The 21,089-nt window shown below is 36.3% G+C and overlaps 1 protein-coding gene across 3 annotated transcripts; it reads left to right on the top strand.

Moving 5' to 3' along the window:
- Window positions 1-14,502, top strand: LOC6653052. Of its 3 annotated transcripts, XM_023181312.2 has the most exons (4): window positions 1-106; window positions 729-1,017; window positions 12,242-12,677; window positions 12,749-14,502. In XM_023181312.2, exons 3-4 carry the CDS (start codon window positions 12,270-12,272, stop codon window positions 13,955-13,957), a joined length of 1,617 nt encoding a protein of 538 aa, XP_023037080.1. In that variant the 5' UTR covers window positions 1-106; window positions 729-1,017; window positions 12,242-12,269; the 3' UTR covers window positions 13,958-14,502. The 3 variants fall into 3 exon arrangements, with proteins under 3 accessions (XP_023037080.1, XP_023037081.1, XP_002075198.2); XM_023181313.2 differs by lacking the exons at window positions 1-106; window positions 729-1,017 and adding an exon at window positions 6,637-6,754; XM_002075162.4 differs by lacking the exons at window positions 1-106; window positions 729-1,017 and adding an exon at window positions 11,950-12,146.
- The last annotated feature ends 6,587 nt before the right edge of the window (window positions 14,503-21,089 follow it).

Below are 21,089 nucleotides of genomic sequence, written 5' to 3'. Positions count from 1 at the left end.
CGACTGCGACTATTTGTGGCGGATCGAGAAGATTTTGACTACAATCCACTACTGCAAATCAGTGAGAAAGAGAGTACACAGAAAGAAACAACCGGAGAAAGATAGAGTGCGTGAGAGAGGCATTTGTATTTTCAGGAGACGCGGGATTTTTCCCAATATTTTCATTCTTAATGTATCATTATCATTACATTCATGACTATGACCGTTTCTAATGTCTTTGTTTTAATATATGTATGTAAAGGCATTAATAAAGCTTGACTTGCTGCTAGTTAAAAAGACTAAGTGTTTTCATATATATTTGTATATACTCATATATACATACATAGAAAAATGTATATAGATATACATATAAAATTATAGAGATATACATTTGTATGTATGTATGTACATATGTATGTATATGTAGATGTATATGTATACATGTATCTTATCAGACCTTTGTAGGTATTGGCTAAATTGACTCACATTGCGTATTGAAGCCACAAGCCCACCTTAATGCGATAAGATATAGCTTCAGTGAGATTAGATATTAAGTATTAATACACATACTACAGTCTAAGCATGAGTTTTAATATAAGCGAAACCAAGTTCTTTGCACACTCAATTTTGATTCTATATCTATTTAGTTTAAATTTGGCTGATGTTTACTTTTCGTTTTATTTCATTTTAATTTTGTTCGTCGTGATTTCTCATGTCACAATTTCGTTTCTATGTATTTTTAATTTTAGTCCAAGGTTTGAAACAACAATAACAGCAGCAACGAAAAAGAACTGCTACAGAGAAAGAGAACGAAAACAGTGAGAGAAAAATAGACCGAGCTGTACTCGAACAAAAAAAATACTTATACGCCGCGTAAACACACAATGGTTGGTAATCTTTTATAAATCCATCAATTAGTCAGGGTAATCAAAAGAAGACTACAGATTCGGACAAAACTAAACCCGACAACGGCAGTTTTTCCCGTGGTCGTACCCGCAGTGGATTGTTTATTTTAAACTGAAGCCGGTTAAAGAGCAGGTGAGTCTTCAAGATGTTAAAGCAAACTTTAATAAACTCATCCAAGTGAGTATATATTTTTAATTTAAGTACCTGCAATCTATGTGAAACGCGAAGCAGATTAAAAAATTTGAATGTATTAAAAAGAAATGGAGAAAGTTTTCGTAAATTTTCTTTTGTTTTCTGAAGCGTCTCTCTATGCAAGCTACCATATGTTAATTGATCATACATCCTTTTTTTTTATTAATGGGGGATATATTTATATATACATCTAAATCTAATCTAAAGAAAGTATACTTGAAGTCCAATCAAAAAAGGCACGGCCATCTGCATATTGTGATCTCGGTAACTCATACATATGTACACCACAATAAATCTGTTAACATTATTTTGACATCGCGTAAAATCAGAACTAAGGATCAAAAATAAAAATGCCTTAAATTTTGCACATAATAATACGAAAAGGCTGATCCTTTGTTGAAATTTCACTCTTTAGATAATTAGATTGTTATTTTTTTGGCTTTGACGCGTGTAGGTTATAAAACAATATCAGAAAAGCTTGTAAGGGTATAAAAATGTTTGGCAAGGGCAGGGGTAGACGGCACATTGAAGGGGGAAATGGCACATTAAAGTCGGCAAAATGTATGTAATGGCAGAAGGAAGCTTTTCCGACCCCATAAAGTATAAAGATCTTGCCACCTCGGTTATGACCACCTAGATCTTGGCGGACAGTAAGGGCTAGAACCACCAAATTTGATATGTACGCTCGAATACGTATGCATTATTTTTGTTCATCAACATCAACAGTCAAGTTGATTTAGCCATGTCCGTCCGTCCGTTCCTTTGTATGATTTACCTTTATATACATATCTCTAAGACTGTCAGAATTTATTTAATTTGTTTTGTCACACCGCTTTTGCCCCGCAATCGAATTTATTTGATTTTCTTGGAGACGATAAAAGCAAAAACTACTAAATTAGGTATGTATGTAGACCCGTGTAGTATACGCTTAGGCTAAGCTTTTTTCAAAATGTTTTCTTTCCGCCGAAATCATTTTAGGAAAATTGGCTTTCTCAGAGCAGCTATAGCAGCTAAGGTCACCAAATTCGTTATGAAGAGTGCCGATCAGGGTTGCTTCCAATTTCTGAAAATAGCTAAGTTATACATATTAACGTTCTTCACTATGTAAACCACAAGGGTGGAGCTGGCCGTTGCCCGGTGGCGGCCCTAAAGTATCTTTGTAAGAGGGAGCGAGATACCATATGCTTCTTAAGCGGAATCTAAAAAGAATTTTACAATAAAAAATATGTATTTTTCAAAATAGTTAACTTTAAGTAAATCTTAAAGCTTCAAATTTTTCATTATGCCCATACTTAAGCAAATGGGGAAAAGACAACTCCGTCGGTCAACACAAACCTGACCGACTAGCAGATCTACAATCTAAATCAGATTTGGATTCTACAAAGAATTCTAAGATATTTTCGCCAAGAAATCATATGTCTAAAATGAATTCCTAGCCAGCGCTGAGAAGCCGCAAATTTTGAGGATTATTTCAGCATTTTTATGTTTTTATAAATACTTTGAATTTGAAGGTATATATTTTAAAAAAAAGCACTGACCAGCTCCGAAGTTTGTATGCCCTTGCAAGTTTTTTTTGCTACCCTTTCCTTCCTTGGAAAAACGTTTTATCTAAAAAGTCAAATTTTCGCGATAGAACGGCCTACAAATTTAGGCTAGAGTAATGCGGCGCTTGTAGCATGCTATTGTGTGGTAAGTTTATATGACAGCTATATAATATAGTTATACAATTTTGCACATGGTTATATTAAACTGACAACTATTAATTTTTATGACAATAGCAATACAAAATAACGGAGTTATTAATAAAAGTCACTGTTTTAAAACGATCCTTTCTATGGGATATATGTATATAACATAGTTTTGCGATATTGATCAAATTTGACAGTCATTAATAATTAAAATACATAGTTAAACTGTCAAATATTAATTTAAGTTATTAAAGTTAATAACAATATCTTAGAAAATAACCAAGTTATTGAGACAAGCCACTGTTTGTGACTTTGCCGTTTGTATGGGAGCTATATGATATAGTGATCCGATCCGAGATATACAACTCGTGCTGTATACCGAAGCTTACATGCAAAATTTCAGCTCTGTATTTTCAACGGTCTAGGATGAGTTCGTGTCGATCCAGACGGACGAACAGACAGACATGGCTATATGAACACGCCTCGTCGTGCTGATCAAGAATATATATACCATTTGTAGTTGGAGATGGTTCCTTCTATGCACTGCAAACTTCTGACCAAAATTAATATACTCTTTTTGCGAGGGGAAATGTGCGTTGAGAAGTTTGAAGTATTTGGATAGAGTTTTTTTTTTTTAGTATTTTATGCATTTAAGGTATTTAAAAGAAAGACCAAGCTAACATTAACAAAAAAACACCATATTGAAATCATGAGATCAAAGAACGACAAGATTTTGGGGCGCAGGTGGGTTTTGTTGCTGAGCTTTATCGCTGACATACATATGTATGTATGCATACGTGTGTACATACAAATGTATATAAATAGCGTGTGAGAGCGACGAACGGATCGTTTTATCAAAGATCCAACAAAAATAGTTTTAAATTAAATCTTTGATACAGTATTCAAGCGGTGCTCTGAAATGTACCCTCATACCCCGTCTAACCAACTATATTCATTTTTTTTATTTTTGGTTTTCGTTTAAATACCTTTATTTTGTTTTGCTATCAGCGGCTTATCAGTAAATAATTTCATCTGTTGCATTCGTTGGATTCAGGTTGAAAATGGGGGGGTTGTGGGCAAGTGCAACTTTATCTGTAGTTGTGTGTGTTTTTTCTGTGTAGTGGAAGAAGCATTGAAAGTCGTAAGGTGTGTGACTTGTTGTGTATGCGTGTATGTGTGGGAGGGAGAAATACGTTTATATCTTTTGTGAGCCACGAATATATAAGAAAGAGAGAGAGTCTAAGTTTTGCCTGTGTGTAGGTAACTTCGCTCAGCAGAAAGCCGCTCGCTACCATAGGATTTTATAGATAACCACGGCACAACCTCCTCTTCAACCCTGAGAACTAGGCATAGATAGACATTATAGTATTCTTTATACGTACATATGTACATTTATGTGAAACTAAACGATTCAGTTTTGGGTTTTCTTTTTCTAATCTTATCTTAAAACTTGAGTCGACATCGGCGAACCATACTGACACAGACTCTTTGCATTTGTATGGACATATACGACACACACGTACACATTAAGATATCGATACAGTCTGCAATATGTACATATGTATGTAAGTATGTCATTTACTTATATGTTTACGTAAGATTCATATATGTACATATAAAACATTTATACATATGTACGTACATTTATAGAACGACATTTTGTTTTTGCTCGTTTTGTTAAAAAAATCGTTAATTTCTTTGTCTTAATTCTTATAAAACCACTACTGAAAAACCCTGAAAAAGGAATATGTACAATAAAAAGAGTCCAATCGAGGATTGAGAACTATTTGCCCCATAATGTATCGAATGAGTAAGGGTTTAAACTGGGAAGTGCTGACATAATAATCAAACTCATTTATGCGCCCATAGCTTGACCGAATCAATTGAATAGAATCGAACAAAACTATATAGAAGAGTGAGTATACCAATATGTTTGATAAAAGTAATAAAACGATAACGCAAGAAATCTATCTGGTAAAATGTCCACAAAACAAACAATTTAAAATTCTTCGCTTTGGTCACTCGTTAAAACACATTATCGTGCTGAAATATATATGTACATATGGCCCGTTCTTTGTTAAACGGAACATGCCTTTTTCTAAAATCCCGTGGCCGATCGGATATTGAACTTCATAAGGTGAGACAGTGGCTCTTTAAAGTATTTTCAGTTATTTATTCAGATTCAGATTTTATTATAGAGGTTCAAAGTCGGCAAAAAAATTTGAAAAATAAACTTGAGGTCCTATTTATATTTTGAAGGTGGAAACATAGATTGATCAAATTCACCATGGCTTATCAAATATAGCGATTTATATCTAAACATAGTGGGATCTTGATGAGATTAGGTATTTTGCATTTCTTAGTCTTCTTTATTATGAGTCTGAAAGTAGTTTTTTATATTTATAGTGAAGTAACCCAAATGAGCGAAACAAAGTTACTTCATTTATCATTTACATTTAGGATAACAGCCAACCTTTAAAATATTTCATGATTAACAGCTGTTATTAATGATGTAATTTTATTATTTTAAAAGAAGCTTCTAACTGTATTTCCGTATCCGTGCTTTCGGCAGTCAACTTTCAATCCCAACTACAAGGTATAACCCCTTTTCCACTCTCTTTATCCTCACAAGGAAATGTGTAGGATAGGCATTACTTTACGTTTATTCTGCAATTCAAGAAAGATATTCCATATTCGTAACAGATCTCCACACTCTTTCAATTAAGCGACTCAACTGAGAAAGTGTTTTTTAGTATTTTGCAAACGAGACACCTCAGTGCTCCATATACTATAAGTCTCCTTCTCGATTCGTAGTAGTGCTTTGCGCAAGGAAGCAACACCAGCTAGCAATTATTTTCTGGTATATGAAAGTATATTCTATCTGGTGAAAAAATGGAGCGAAATATTAATATATTTAATTGCATTACATGTGAAATATCACAGTGCGTGAGATATTTCCAGACAATGTACATATTTCAAACGTAAACTCATTTGAGAATGTACCTAAAATACATCTACATATCTACACACTGGCTTACTATAACAGTTTGTTTTTAATGTATTAACGAATAAACATATGCATATGTAGTTATGTATACGTATTAATGGCTTAACACATACATACATATGTACATACATACAGCAAATTTTAAGCCTAGCATTTTTTCTCATTCGTTCAAGTTGAAGAGAGTGTCTTCTGCATATAAACATGCATACATACATATGTATGTATGTACACATAGTCTTCCCTTTATCTCAACCCTTACTTTGTCGACAGCTTAAGCCACAGCTGGAGTTTGTATTTGCTTTTCTGTTTTTCTGGCATGGTGTGTGTGTGTGTGCAGGTTTAAATTTATTAACTGCGCTCATTATTACCCTATGTTCCCCCCCACCATATTTTTCCGCTTTTGGCCTGTAACGCGGCTTCGCTGTGGTCTCCTGTTTTGAATTTCTCTTTCGCTCTCAATATGGGGTACTCTCACGCTCACACATGCGCTGTGGCTATGCTGTCGTTATATGTCATGCTGTGGTTGTTGTTGTAAACTCGGTTTCAAACTTTAATTACGTCTCACACACACAAGCCAACAATGCGAGCAAGTAAACAAACAGACGAACTCATTCAATCCCCCAACAGCCTTATATGGCCAGAGGGAGCATTGAAGGGACCGGTGTTGGGGATACGTCGACGTTGGCAGTTTGCTGCCTGCGCGGTATTCCTATTTTTGTTTTGCCTTCGTTGTCGACGTTGTCGGCTAGTTGTTGCTGTTGCTGCTGCTGCTGTTGCTGTTCTACTCCAACGGTACTTTGAGCGTTAGCCCCCAATATTTGTTTGAATTCGATTTCAGTCGAGCTTTGTGCTTCATTGCTGCCGCTCACGAAGTTTTGTCGTCTCGTGTTCGTCGTTGTTTCCGTGTTCGTCCATTTACCACCCACTTTCCGTTCCACCACACACTCGTTTCGTACAGCCGGCTTTGGCTCGGCCTCAAAACGTGAGTACTTTATGTGCTCTCACATTAGTGTGCGTCACACTAATCTCCATTTTAAGATTAGATACGTATGTATGTATGTATATATGTACGTGCATATGGACGATATGACCAATGAACAGTGAAAAAAAATTTTTTCCTGTCCGGCCTATTATGTCTTTTTTGCACCATCTGTATCCTAGCTTCATTCTAAGCTAAGACAGCTTTTATTGGGAGCTTTAAGCTCCTTATATTTCCCAAGCTGGAACTTAATTTAGAGAGATAGACAACGCGCTTTGTGAGTAAAAATTCTGAATTCTAAGCCATGACATAAGTACACGAAATTACATTAATCGACACAGGATTTCGTGTATATAAAAATTATGGCTAGGCTTTAGCAAAAAATAAAATGAGAGGTGGGCTTGTGCCTCGGTTGCTTATTTAGCTGCGTCGCCAGCTTATCACACATACATATGTACATACACATATGGATCCATGTACATATATATCTACCTATACACACATGCATCCACCTACTTACACGTACATACGTACCTACATACATTTTGAGTGTATCGTTATCAATAAATGGAGAGTGATGGAGAATGGAGAGAATGGAGAGTGTACATATGTTAATGAATGTTTGTACATAAAAAAAAACTTGTATGACTATAAGTTTAAAAAATCATCCAAAAATTAAAAAATTTATATTTCCCGATAAAATTTGATTGTCCGACCACCGATACCACCAGTAATGTATGTACATATTACTAACAATATGCTTGTTTGTTTGTACATTGTATAATTATTGTAACTACATACATATGTTCATAAGTATAAAACATACATTTGTATGTATGTATAACCAATAATGTTGACTATAGGTACGTAATTAAAGAAACTAATGTGAACTGAGCGGCTTAGTAAACAATGCAGTATAAAATTTGGATGTTTATATGGCCTTGAACATTGAGGTTTATTTAAGCGATGCCTTATGTAAGCATGTAATTATATATGATAAATTTATTGGTTAAAATAGTGTTTTAATTTCTACCGATTCGAGCTAGGTGCTTTAAGAAGGTTCACCAGCATTGCAAATTACTAATTTAGAACTCATTTCTCTTTGTGCAGACAACCAATATAACTAACTTGTTGTGATTCGTTAAAAACTATTTCGATAAATTGAAAAGCTTATAATTGGTAAAGTGAGAATTATACAAATATTTGCCCAGAAGATAATTACCTAGAGAACTAGAGAAAGTAAAAAATCTGTCTTTGTTAAAATATTCGATTTGATCCTAGTTTAGAATTCAGACCAAACTTCACAACGTATTTAAAAGGTAGTTTTTATCGCACTTTTGTATGTACAAATGTTGGTAGAATATCCACGTCTAAATATCTTATTACTATTGTAATTTAATTACATCCGAACAGAGCAATTCAGTTTAACACTTTTTACCAAAATTAGTATACCCTTTTTGCAAGGGTATAAAAATGGTAAATCTTTTAATCTTGCTTTGCTTTAATGATCATGTTGGTCCATGACAATAAAACAATTACAGGTATCCCTCTTATAACGCGGTCTTATACAACGCGTTTTCGATATAACGCGATTTGGAAAAATTAGGGGTTTCAGTACAACGCGAAATTTAGGCTTATATAACGCGTTTATATAGTTTATAGTTTATATGAAAACTATGTTTTCGATAACGCGCAATTCTTCTGGAACGTAACTATCGCGTTATACGAGGGATACCTGTATTTACAGATAATGTACATAATAAAAGATAATGACCTTTAAAGTGTTAGGGACCTTCAAACTAGGAAATGGACTGATCATTGTAATTACCATATAATCATTAATAAACAACATATTAAAGAACATAATTGCTGTCTATACACTCAAAAATAAGCAATAATTTGGTATAAAAAACTGGGTTTGGGGTGTCGTTTTTGACACTAATATCTGAACTAATTTGATTGTTCCATTGCCAAATGCGTCACCTGCAACCCTGCCAGTTGTAGTAGTAGCTTGAAACTCTCCCTTTGCAGCGGTTTCGATCGTGGCTTGCACACTCTGCTTCGGCATACGAAGGGAAATTAATGTGTGTATTTCGGTTTTGGTCTCAAGAATTTCGAATACTTTTTGCACTTGCTTAGAGTATATTGACTGATTTAATTTATTGTGTGTTACTGTAGCGAAAGGAAGTATGAATTTTCAAAAAAATAATTAAACGGTATGTATGTTTTCATCCTTTGACTTTTGATTTTTTTGAGATTTAAAAATTTATACCATGCACCCATGGGGTGAAATAAAGTATATACAGTGCCGGTGAGAATAATAGCACCAAAACAAGCAGCTCACTTTATTTTACAGTAAAACTTGACTAAAAGAATTTTGGTTTGAAGTTTCTTTTCTCTTGCCTTACTGACAGTCTCTCTGATTTGGGAGAGCAAAAAAGAGAACAAAAATGATAATGGTTCTTCTCAGAAGAAGCGAAATCGAAAGGAGAATGCAAAATAGCGCGGTGAAAAAAATAGCACTAAGCACATGTTGTCATAGAAAAAAAGCATTTGCACGAAAATTATCATTGGGAAACCCTCGTGTTTATTAGAAAAAGTTATTTTTCAAAGGAAAACATAGTTTAAAAACAAAATTATTGTCAATTTTTTGAATATGGGTCGCGGAAACCATTGCAGTGACGAAAAAAGGAAACTTATCAAAAAAATGCTGAAAGAAGGCAAAACATTCGCCGAAATAGGTCCTATACTGGGCTGTTCCAACAAAATGATCAGGAACGCCAAGAAATATGTCCCAAAAGCCGCGTCTCGTGGGCGAAAATCCGCAATGTCGCCATTACTCGTCAAGCGTCTGGTAAGACAGAGCAAGAAAGAACCATTTAAGCCAGCAACAGAGTTTAAGAAAGACTTACAAATTTCTGCATCTGTTGAAACCAGTGTTTGCATTTGCTGCTACATAGCAGCAATTTCAATAAAAATATTGCTCTGCTCCTGCTACTGCTCTGATTTCGAAGGGCTACGTAGCATAGCAGAGAGCACAAACGGAAAACAATTGCTCTTCTGCTCTGCTCCGTAGCATACATCGTCGGAGCACAGAGCAATAGCAAGAGCAAAAAATTTTCGATACGCTATTTGTAGTTGTAGCAATAGCACAAGCATTAAAAGCGAGATGAGAGCGGAGCAAACAAAATAAATTTTTGTGCTACTGCTACGGAGCATTTCCTTTTCTGTTGCTCTCGTAGCAATTTCGTAGTCGCTCTCGTAGCAACTTCGTAGTCGCTCTCATAGTAGATCTGTACTAGAGGTGGGCATGGTCCGAAATATTACATCCAACCCAACTCAGCCCATGGGCTTAAAATTTCACCCGCACCCGAAAGCTTTGGACATTCAGAGGAAACTGTAATTCCACAAACTAGGAGCACAACAGAGATAAATCCAACATGCAAGTTAAGATGGACAAGAGGGTATAGCGGATGCATCTTCAATATTAGCAGTGGCCACGATCGCTGGGTAACATGAGTCAGCCAATGCTTATGGTTCTTGGATTTGGCGCTTACATTCACAGTTGCTTGGCGATAAGCATCAATGTGTTTCGCAAGGTGAAAGTCCAAGGATCAACTCTGGAGTGATGCCACTGTTGTGCTCCTAGTTAGATCAGAGCAGTAGCGGGAGCAAAAAAAAAAACTCCGACGTAGCATAGCATTTTCAATCCCTGGTTGAAACCATACGTACTAGGCTACGGGAAAATAATTTAAATGCTCGAAGTCCGGGAAAAGTGCCACTATTGACCAGTAAACACTCAGCTAAACGCATGAACTTTGCCAAGCAACACTCCAAATGGCCAGTAGAAGAGTGGAGGAATATATTGTGGACAGAGGAGAGCAAAATCGTGTTATATGGACAGACAGATCTCGTACTTTCGTTCGGAGACCACCAAATAAGGAGTACAGACCAATGTACACAAAAAAAAACGGTGAAGCAATATTATGATATGGGCGTGCTTTTCGTACTATGGAGTAGGGCCGATTCATTGGATTAAGACGATCATGGATCAGCACGTCTACGTTGAAATCCTGCAAAATATAATGCTACCACATGCAGAGGATGAAATGCCATTAGTTTGGGTCTTCCAGCAGGACAATGACCCCAAGCACACGAGCAAGAAAGCGGAAAAGTGGTTTGCAGACAACACCATCAACGTCATGGAATGGCCTCCATAGTCCCCGGGTCTCAATCCAATTGAGAAATTGTGGACTGATGTTAAAAAGGCAGTTCACACCTGCAACCCAACATCAAATGAAGCACTTTGGATGGTTGTGAAAGAAAGTTGGGAAAGGATTCCTATTTCTAGATGCCAGGATTTAGTGGATTACATGCCAAAGCGCTGTGCGGCCGGCTAAAGGATACTCAACCAAGTATTAACACACTAGTTAAATATCATAGTTTTGAATTACAAGTATTTTTGTTTTACATTTTTAAGTTAATCTTTTGTTTTCGCCATTGTGACTGAATAGTGCTATTTTTGTTACCGCCTTATTTTGACCTAACCAATATGATAAGTGAATATATTTTGAAATACTCAAGAAATATGGAGTCCTTTTTTTTTTACAAATATATTAATAGATTGATTAGTTGAATAAAATCATTTTAGGTTAAAAAAAATCTGTTATTTTCAAAATTTTACAACTTTGAATTTCGCAACATCCTATGGTGCTATTATTTTCACCGCAGCTGTATATGTATATGTATTCTTGATCAGCATCAACGTCCGAGTGGACCTAGCCTTGTCCGACTGTCCGTATGAACACCTAGATCTTAAAGACGGTAAAAGCTAGAAACCCCAAATTTGGTTTGTAGAGTCGTAGTATGAACAGTGATCAAGTTTGTTTCAAAATTTTGGCATTTTGTCACGCCCCGTATTATCGCCCGAAATTAATTTTACGCAATTAAATTAAATTTTGGCATACTTAAATTTTTCATTAATATCCAGGAACGTACCCAATTTGATCAAATCGAACTGAAAATAGCCAAGTTATTGCCAAAATTGACCACTGACTTTTTTACTTGATGCATGGTATACATTAGTCGACGATGCGACTTACTTACCTTATTGTTCAAGCATCAGTCTTGAATTTTTAATCAAAGTCTTAAATATTTATAATTACAGGTTTGAAATTATTCATTTTAGTAATTTTCGAAATTTTTTTCTGAAATTAAAAATGAGAAAAATCAAACCGCTTTAATCGATAAGGCTTCAATACACCCACATTAGAAATTAAAAACTTAAAAAGCCGTGTCGATGACGCCATGTCCGTTCGCCTGTCTGCCCGTCCGTATGAACACATAGATCTCTTAGGCTATAAAAGCTATAGCCACTACAGACTCGTGTAGTGTGGTATGCACACAGATATAGTTTATTTCAAATTTTTGTCTCCCCACTAATTAAAAAAATATATGCTAAAGGTAGTTCAAACATTTTTTATTTTCCAGCTTCAAGACGTCTTGCAAACGAATTAAAATGGAAAAGACTCCCCGTTATACGCAGCGGGAGCGTAACATGGTGCTGGGCTATGCGGCACAATATAAAGATGTGATCGAAAATAAGCGAACAGACGCCGAATCAAATCGCAAAAAAGACGAAGTGTGGCTACAAATAGCGAAGGAGTTCAATTTACGTGTCTATCATCAGCGGAGCTCTAAGCAATTGCGTCAATTATACAAGAATATGAAACTCTTGCTCAAAAAGGATCTATGCGGCGAAGAAAAAGGCAATCGTTCATTTATGGATGTGCTAAATACGTTGTCGCAACAAGAATCGGTAGCACAGTATATAGCCGATCAAATGTCTCCGGATGGTGCTACAAGCCAGGCGGGCACAATAGGTATAAATGGTCCAAACAATGCCGATGACTATGAGGACACAAAGGTCAATATAACTTCTTTAGCCAGAAAACCAGATTGGTAATAAATATTTCTATTCTTTATACTTTTCTTCAGGTACCTTTATACGATGGCTTGGACACGGACGTTATAATGATTAAATCGGAAACAATTAGCGATAATGAGCAAACAGTGAACGGTATGGATTGTTTGGATGATGATGACGATGATGATTGCTTAAGTCCCAAAGCCCCGGAAGTATGTCTGGAAGAAGAGGAGGATGAGGTGCTGTTTGCCACAGATTTGCGTCAATTACAACAGCAGCAGCATGCAACTAATTCATCGTCATCATCATCATCCCTACCAGTTGGTGGAAATCATGCAAATCAAGTGGAACCAATGCCACAAGCTGCAAGTTCGCCGGTCTTATCCACAAAAACTACAAGCTCTTCTACTGGCAGCTATAGTATTTCAGCGAATCCCAATATAACCATACAGAATGTGGGCCAAATACGAGTAGGTTCGTTTGCTAATATTAATAAAACCCTACAAAACGGTGGAACAACGAACACAACTTCTGCCACAACAGTATCATCGCCAACTACCGCATCAAACACAAACGCCAATCCCAACAGCATTCTACCTCTCACCGCGGAACAGGTGCAGCAACATTTGTTATTGAATGGATTGGGATTATCGGCTGTAAATCCACCGCCATCTCATTCACTACAGGCTGCCATCAATTCGGCTACCCGAAACACTTCAGCCACTTTACAATTACCGCGTCTTCAACGCGGCAATGGACATAACTCAACGAATCCTAGCAACGGAGCAAATGTTACGACGACTGGATCGACTAACGGACTTCAATTATTAATCAATAATGGCCATCATCAGACTCGCGATAAAACAAATCCTCCATTGCCGAGTGGAGTAGCGATTGGAGCTGCTGGTAGTTTCAATGGCTACAATGGTCTAGCTGTGACTGTGCCAAGCTCCAGCAGTGGCAGCAGCAGTGCAAACAGTAGCGGTCTAAGCATAACAGGTGAAAATGTGGTCCCTGCCAATAGCCTTAGTAGTGCTGCTAATCCGCGCGCCCAGCATCAGGAGTACATAATGTCACTGGCCATTGAGGAACGTAAACGTAAAATTGATTTGCTTAATGCTCAAATTGAATATTGGCAGACATTGACTAAAAAGTTGGACTCCCAGACGTCTGCGGGCCATTTGCCAAATCCCGCCTGTCTGTGTCATTTGCCAAGCAGTGTGTTGATGGGTAACACCGCAGCTGCAGGTGCCATGCAGTCACAAACGAGTGGAAGCTAGTCCAAAGCATTCGAGGGCGGCGATAAAAGAAAATTAGGTGATCCCCGCTCACAAAGCACAGAATCAGATATAGAGGAAGACGAAATACTAGAGGAGTACGAAGAAGCCGAAATTAACAGTTCCACCAGTGACATACTATCAATAGTGGATATTGATGATGAAATTATTGATCAAAGTGATGAAGAGGACGATCAAAAAAATACGGACTTAATATTAAACAAGGATGAGTCACGCGATGCCTTAGTCAGTGCTGTGGGCGTGTTGGATGGTTTGCCACCGTTACATTCGCCATCACCAACACAGTGCCCCTCGCTACGACCAAAGCGCTCCAAGCGCCAAATAGCCATATTGCCAGCGGAAGCTGCCTCAGCCTTCCTGGTGCATCTGCAGGCAGCAGGCAAGCTGGCATTACCTAGTACCCCTAGAACCCCGAAATAACGGTTAACAACTGTCGCCCTGTGTAATAATTAAGAATAGTCTAATATTTTTCTAGCATGTATGATTTTGATTTATACATACATATATTATATATGTATCTAAGTGTATTAACTTTTGTTCCCTTAATAATGGCCGACTTCAGCCAAACACACGCACGGTTAATCACGCATGGTTATTATTTGTATTATTTATTTAATGTTTTTAAGTTTTGTGCCAAAGGAAATGATCCCCCTCCAAATAATTTTTTTTATATGCCATCGAACTTGCCAAATGTTTTATTATCTTTAAAAGTTTATTAAGCCACTTGAATCGCTATTTATCTTTTATTTAACTACGTTGTGAATTTATTTTAAACGCACCAAAGAAATAAGAAAAAGAATTATTCATTTTTTTTTAATTTAATTTTTTTAGTATTTATGTTATTGATTATAAAAAAAAAACTGTACAAATGTGGTTCCTAATCTAGTCCGTAAAACAAAAAAAAAGAGAACTTGTTTTAACAGAATTGATCTTAATAATGTGACTCAAAAAAAAAAAGAAGAAAAAAAAAAAAAAAAAAAACCAAAGAACTGTAGATCACAAACAACCTGTACTTAAATTGAAATATGGAAGTGTAACTGAAAACCATAATTAGGGAAATATATACATATATATTTTTTTTTTATTAAAAAGAAAAAACTACAAAATAATTGAGAAATCGTACTAGTCGCTAGTCGCATAAACTGTATATTTTCATCAATTAGTTATTGCTATTTTTATTGTTCTTTTTTTTTTTTGCAATAAACAAAGAAACCTCTTGTCGAACGGAACAAGGCCCTATCCAAAATTCCTGTCAAATCGGTCGAATAATCTTGAGCTCAAAGAACTCTTTGGATCACTTTCGGTGAGAGAGTGACTCTTTAAAGTATTTTCAGTCATGGGGTATATATGCATATATCTACATATGTATATATTAATATAAATCAATTTGTTCATAATAGATATCCGGTGAATCCGTCTGTCATGTTAGAAACAATTTGCACCCAGGGGAATTCCTGTTTAAACAAAGTGCGGAGTCCTTAAAAAAATTAGCCAGTGACCCCACCCAGCCCTTTCATTAAATAAAATTTTTGTAAAACTGTGCATTTAAAAAAACCTTTTTTTTGGGAATCTTTGAATTTTTTGACTTGATAGACTATTCTGTCGAAATGCTCATATATCCAATCAATTCAAGTCCTAAAAATCAAATCATTTTCTTGGTTTTAATAGTTTATACCGGCAGTTGAAGCTCAAGTTGCCAAACATGCATCCACTCGCTTGATATTGTAGCAGAATACCCATATGCCAAAATCTCACGGCCAATTACGTAAAGACGATTTGAAGTGTACAAACTATGGTGATATTACCAATGTCACTAATAGAGACGACATCACTAGTTCTGCTTCCGGTTAGTCCATGAGATGATCTCTCTTTGAATATAGAATATGATAAAGCGGTTGCAAGACTCCTTAACGTTTATAGAAGAATATCGGGAAATTTAATCAAGAGATATTTAAGGGTATGTTGCAGAAAGCATGGTTCGCATCAAGGTTGACAGAGGGAGGTAGGTCGTGCATATTGATTTTAGGATGGTATGTATTTCTATAAAGGCATCTTTTATAACATGTTCATGGTGTAAAAAAAATGTATGTTTTTATGTAACAATAAATGTGAAAATGTGGTTACCTTCGTTCACTGTTTGCCAAATGCTCCAGAACAATGGACTCGTCAATTCTTCTTTGTCCAAATCATGGCATTTTGTGACTAGTCACTAGTGACTTCATAGATTGACAATTCAGCGAATTTAGGATTGTTTCCGCTGGTGTCTCAAAATTTTCATTTCGGTGCACAAAGAGCTCCTTGTGTTTCCTTGAAAAAGAGAGCAATTTCGATATAGAGGATGCTACATTAAAATTATATCCAAGGACCCCATATCCTTTCTTAGGGTAATTTGCGGTCGCTGATTCGTAATATAAACTGGGTTTTTCAGAACTGTCTTCATTCCACAAAAATGTGTGTGTCTTCAGTTCTATGACGGGTCATAAAAGACCTTTTTTGGGTCGAGCGAGCGATTGTCGTCCCGAAAAAAACTCGCACTTCTACCGATCTACCGGGAGAGAAGGAAAAAAGGTCGCGATCTCGAGCACTCAACAAAAACAACCCTTATTTTCTTACACGAATGAAAGGCGTTGAAAACTATCGAATATTTGTCGGATTTTTATAAAACATATATCATTCAATGGGAAATTCAATTTCCTTTCAATCGTAGATACAGAAAAAAATTACTTTACGAGCCCAAACCACTATTAATTCGAACAACATGTTTTTATTTCAGTGCGCAATGTTTAACACATTATATTATCAATACTACTAAATATAGCGCATACCAATGTATTATGTCTTAAAGAGAATTTTATTCTCTTAACGATTGACAAAAATGATTGCGTATTGTACTTAATACATTAATTTAATAAACATTAGAATTGTGTAATGTCGCCTTTGGCTTGTATTACGCATTGAACCCGTTTTGGCAATGAATTTAACAAATTTTTGCAGTGTTCTTGAGAAAATGAGTTCCACATCTCCTGCAACTTCATTTTTAAGTCAGAAATGTTCCGTTTTGGCTCATTTCGAAGCTTGCTCTTCATTAGCCACCAAATATTTTCAATTGGGCTTAGATCTGGGCTGTTTGATGGCCAGTGTAAAACCTCCATTTGATTATATTGCAGCCAATTTTTGGTTCGTTTGGCTGTGTGCGTTGATGCTCCCTCCTGCTGAAAAGTGAATTCACCGCAAACTATTTTCTAAAATATTCATGTATTTTTCAGCATTATGCGTCCCTTTAATAAAATGCAGTTTTCCCAATCCTTTGGCAGACATACATCCCCATACTATAGTGCTTGCAGGAAACTTTACTGTTCTTTTAAGGCAGTCTTTATGGTATGTTTCTGCCCTCTTACAGATGACACGTTTTCTCGAATCGCCGACACAAACATCAAATTTACCTTCATCACTAATTATGATGGTATCCCATTGCCTTTGAGTCCAAGACATCCTTTCCCGAGCCCATTGCAAACGTTTCTTTTTCTGACGAAGCGTAAGCAAGGGTTTTTCCTTGGCCTACGAGTAAGATTAGTTATTGAGTACGATGCATACATAGGCAATAATAAAACATACTTTATAAAAACCATATCCAGTATTTTTTAAATGTAGTCGCGTCCATTCTCCCTTTATAGTTTTGCCAATTTTCTGCGACCACTCACAAGCCAAATTTCTCAAAGATTGGCGTCGATCAGCCTTAACAATTTTGGCCAGCTGTCTTTTGTCGCGGGGTGTTATTGCTGATGTTCGGCCTCTATTTTCAATGTTATTTTCAATATTCCCAGTTTTTTAAAAAAATTTGATCACTCCATGCACAGATGACTTAGACAAATTTAATTGCTTGCTGATCTCCGTAAGTGTCTTCCCAGATTTAAAGTAATCTCTAATAAGTAGGGGAGAGGGCCCAGTTATGACCCGGGTTTTGAAAAACCTCAAAATTTTATCTTCAGTTCGGGAAAATGAAAAATTAAGAAGTTTAACATTTAAATATTAACCAAAGGCAACTTTTTTCCAAAGAATGTATGTTTATTTGAGTTACTCAAAAAATTTTGGAACAGATTTAATTTGTATAACTTTTTTTAACTTTAAAAAAAAGTGGCCCAGTTATGACTCAACTTAAGAAATTCACTGAAAATACGAAAATATGAAAGGAATGTCACACGAATTGTTGTGATTTAATGGTTTACTTATTTTGAAGGGCTTCAAAGCCAAAAACAATGAAAAACCCAAAAGAAAATGGCCATAAATGAGAACGATTTTAAGCCCTCGTCGTCCATGTCACTTTCGCAGTTTTTGCAAGCGAAATAACATGCTTGCATATTAGCGCACTTCGAATGAACATTCCCGATCGAGATCTTCCAGAATATTCTTGGACAATCTGGTCTCAATATGTAAATTTCCTTTCCTTGTTGTTAAACAACAACAAAAATGTTGGAATTTGATAATTTTACATAATCCGAGTGCAAAAAAAAAATGGGACATAACTGGGCACCCCAGCTGAGTCATAACCGGGCCTTTTTATAGTTTAAAGTTTATATCTATATTTTTTATATACACTACATAATCACATAAATTTTTATAGAATCACAAAATATACGGCAAATACAATACTTTGATGCATTGCACTCACCTTTTCACTGTTGATTTCACAAAATTTTGGTACTTTGAAAAAAATGGAAAAAAACTTTTTCGCACGATTTTCAACACGATGTTTGGTACGCGTATATACAATACGATTATTAACGTTGGGGTCTGTCCAAAAACTGCAGAACGTCTAACAAACATGATTTACAGGGCTCAAACTGTCATTCAATACCGCATTTCAAAAATATTTGAGAATGTCACAACTGGGCCTGAGTCACAACTGGGCCCTCTCCCCTACTCTGATTTCGTTGCAAATAGGCTTACCACGTACCATCGTTGCTAAACTTGCACTTATTTGCAGCAATTTTTAAATTTTTTTTGGTTGCTGTATTGTGATATTATTTCCAGATTATAACTGTAAATAGCGACTCCGTTACATTGGTTGCTTTTGTTTTGCTCTTCTTTTGAGATAAAGTGGTAATTCGAATTAATAGTGGTAATTTTTATATCCTTGCAGAGGGTATTATAAAATTGGTCAGATGTTTGTAACGCACAGAAGGAGACGTTTCCCATAAAGTATATATATTCTTGATCAGCATGAGAAGCTGAGTCGATATAGCCATGTCCGTCTGTCCGTCCGTGCGTATGCGTTTTACTCAGCCATCTTAAGCTATCGGGCTGAAATTTTTTCTGTGCTTTTTATTATCTGGAGCAGATCAAGTATGAAAATTTTCAGGATCGGATCACTAAATCATATAGCCCTAGAGGAAACACTTTCATAAAAATTGGAGTATCCCCATGAAATTTACTAATGTGATAGTATTGGATATAAAACATAAGATCCCAAAATTTGAATCTGATCGGAGCAGACGCAATGGTACGTAAGCTATATGTGTATGCGTGACGTGCTTTGCTTAGGGAATGACGGAAGAAGAAGAAAAAATTCGAGAGTAATAATGTTTTCTTTAAGTATTGATGAATATGTATCGAGGAATATTGATGGTTGCAGGGAAAGAAATTTCAAAATGTAAAAATATTATTGCCAAGGACTGCATAAGAGTCAGGATCCTTTAAAAAATTTTGAATAACCCGATGACTTCTTCTCAGCCTGCGCGCAATTTCTCGAACACTGCATCCTCCATCCTTGTAAGCAGTTATTTGGCCCATCTCACTGTCAGTCAACCTTTTTCCACGTGGCATGTTTTCTCTTAATTAAATTTAATAAATTTCTCACAAAAATTAAAACGACGATGTCACATTCACTTCAGAAAACGCATTAATTGAAAGTGGCGTTATAATTATGAAACAAGCTCAAAATGGAATTCGCGTAAATCGAAAAGTACCGTTATTCCTACTAATCCGAAAGTATACGTTCGTATACGTTATTGTTCTGCCCCAACAAGTATTTCGGTAGAACATTGTAATATCGAAAATATCGTTTGTATCGTTAGACCAATAATTAAAATACATGGGTGGCGGTATAATTTTAAAACGTACCTTAGTTGAAATGCAAAAATTAATCGTAAAGACTATCGGCAAGGACTCTTCCTACAAAGCAGGTAGAGACTCTCCGTCTCGGTTCAAATGATGGCTGCTAGCGCTCGGGACTACAAGCTTCTCATTAAAGCCCTAGAAGAAGTCATTCTGCTGCTACCAATTAAGGCAAAAAAGAGGTTATAGAGCGGTAGTTAGGCGTTTGCACCACACTACCTCCCAAATCTGAACTGGCAGCCCTTGGACACTCAGTTCGACACACAAAGGCCTCTATGCCCATCTTCTTCATAGATTTCATGCCAGCAGCAATAACATGGACGTATGTATTTTCTGTCAAACGCAATACGTTGCTGCAATGGCACAGAACGCTTACACCAGGAATGTCACCACTGGGCTATCATACGCTAGCGCCGCCAAAGGCGCTTCCTACCCCAACATCCTCCATACAACAGGACCCAATCTCCCGCGTCCACCTCAGCATCTATAACATAACCCTCAATTCTGTCACATGGAGCAATTCATCAAGATCATGCACGCCCAATTGGCTTAGATGACACAAATGTTCAACACTCTCTTATCAGCCATAAGCAAATGGGTCTCAAGTTGGTGTCCTCATCCAATCCTCATACTGGTAGGGTTTAACTACATAGTTTCTTCGGTCTCAGCATATGAAGATTGAAGACCCACCTGATGAACTCTTCTGCGGCTTTGCTTTTTGAGTGTACACTTGTTGATGCCATGTTTTGCACAGATTTTAAATATATTTAACAGCAAAAAAAAAAAAATTAAATTACTTGGGAGCCGAAAAAATCCAATTCACAGTTAGAAAACGAAAACCGTGCTAACCTAGTGGCCCCCACTGTATGTAGGGGGAGTACACCGGTTGTGGTCACAATTTTGTTATCGTATTAAACCTTTTGCATATTATGCCTACTTCTGTATAATAATTAATAAGGTAAAATGATTAAGTTACTGCCAGTAAAGGAACTAAATTGAT

The sequence above is a fragment of the Drosophila willistoni genome (assembly GCF_018902025.1).
Source record: "Drosophila willistoni isolate 14030-0811.24 chromosome XL unlocalized genomic scaffold, UCI_dwil_1.1 Seg142, whole genome shotgun sequence".
Taxonomy (NCBI): Eukaryota; Metazoa; Arthropoda; class Insecta; order Diptera; family Drosophilidae; genus Drosophila; species Drosophila willistoni.
The sequence above is the reverse complement of the archived record's forward strand: the minus strand, read 5'-3'. Positions and strand labels throughout refer to the sequence as shown.

What these genes read in the sequence shown, in the direction of transcription:
- LOC6653052 (XM_023181312.2), top strand. Translation starts at nt 12,270, where the DNA reads ATGGAAAAGACTCCCCGTTATACGCAGCGGGAGCGTAACATGGTGCTG. An exon ending in ATGACTATGAGGACACAAAG is followed by an intron (nt 12,678 to 12,748) that starts GTCAATATAACT and finishes ACTTTTCTTCAG; the next exon opens with GTACCTTTATACGATGGCTT.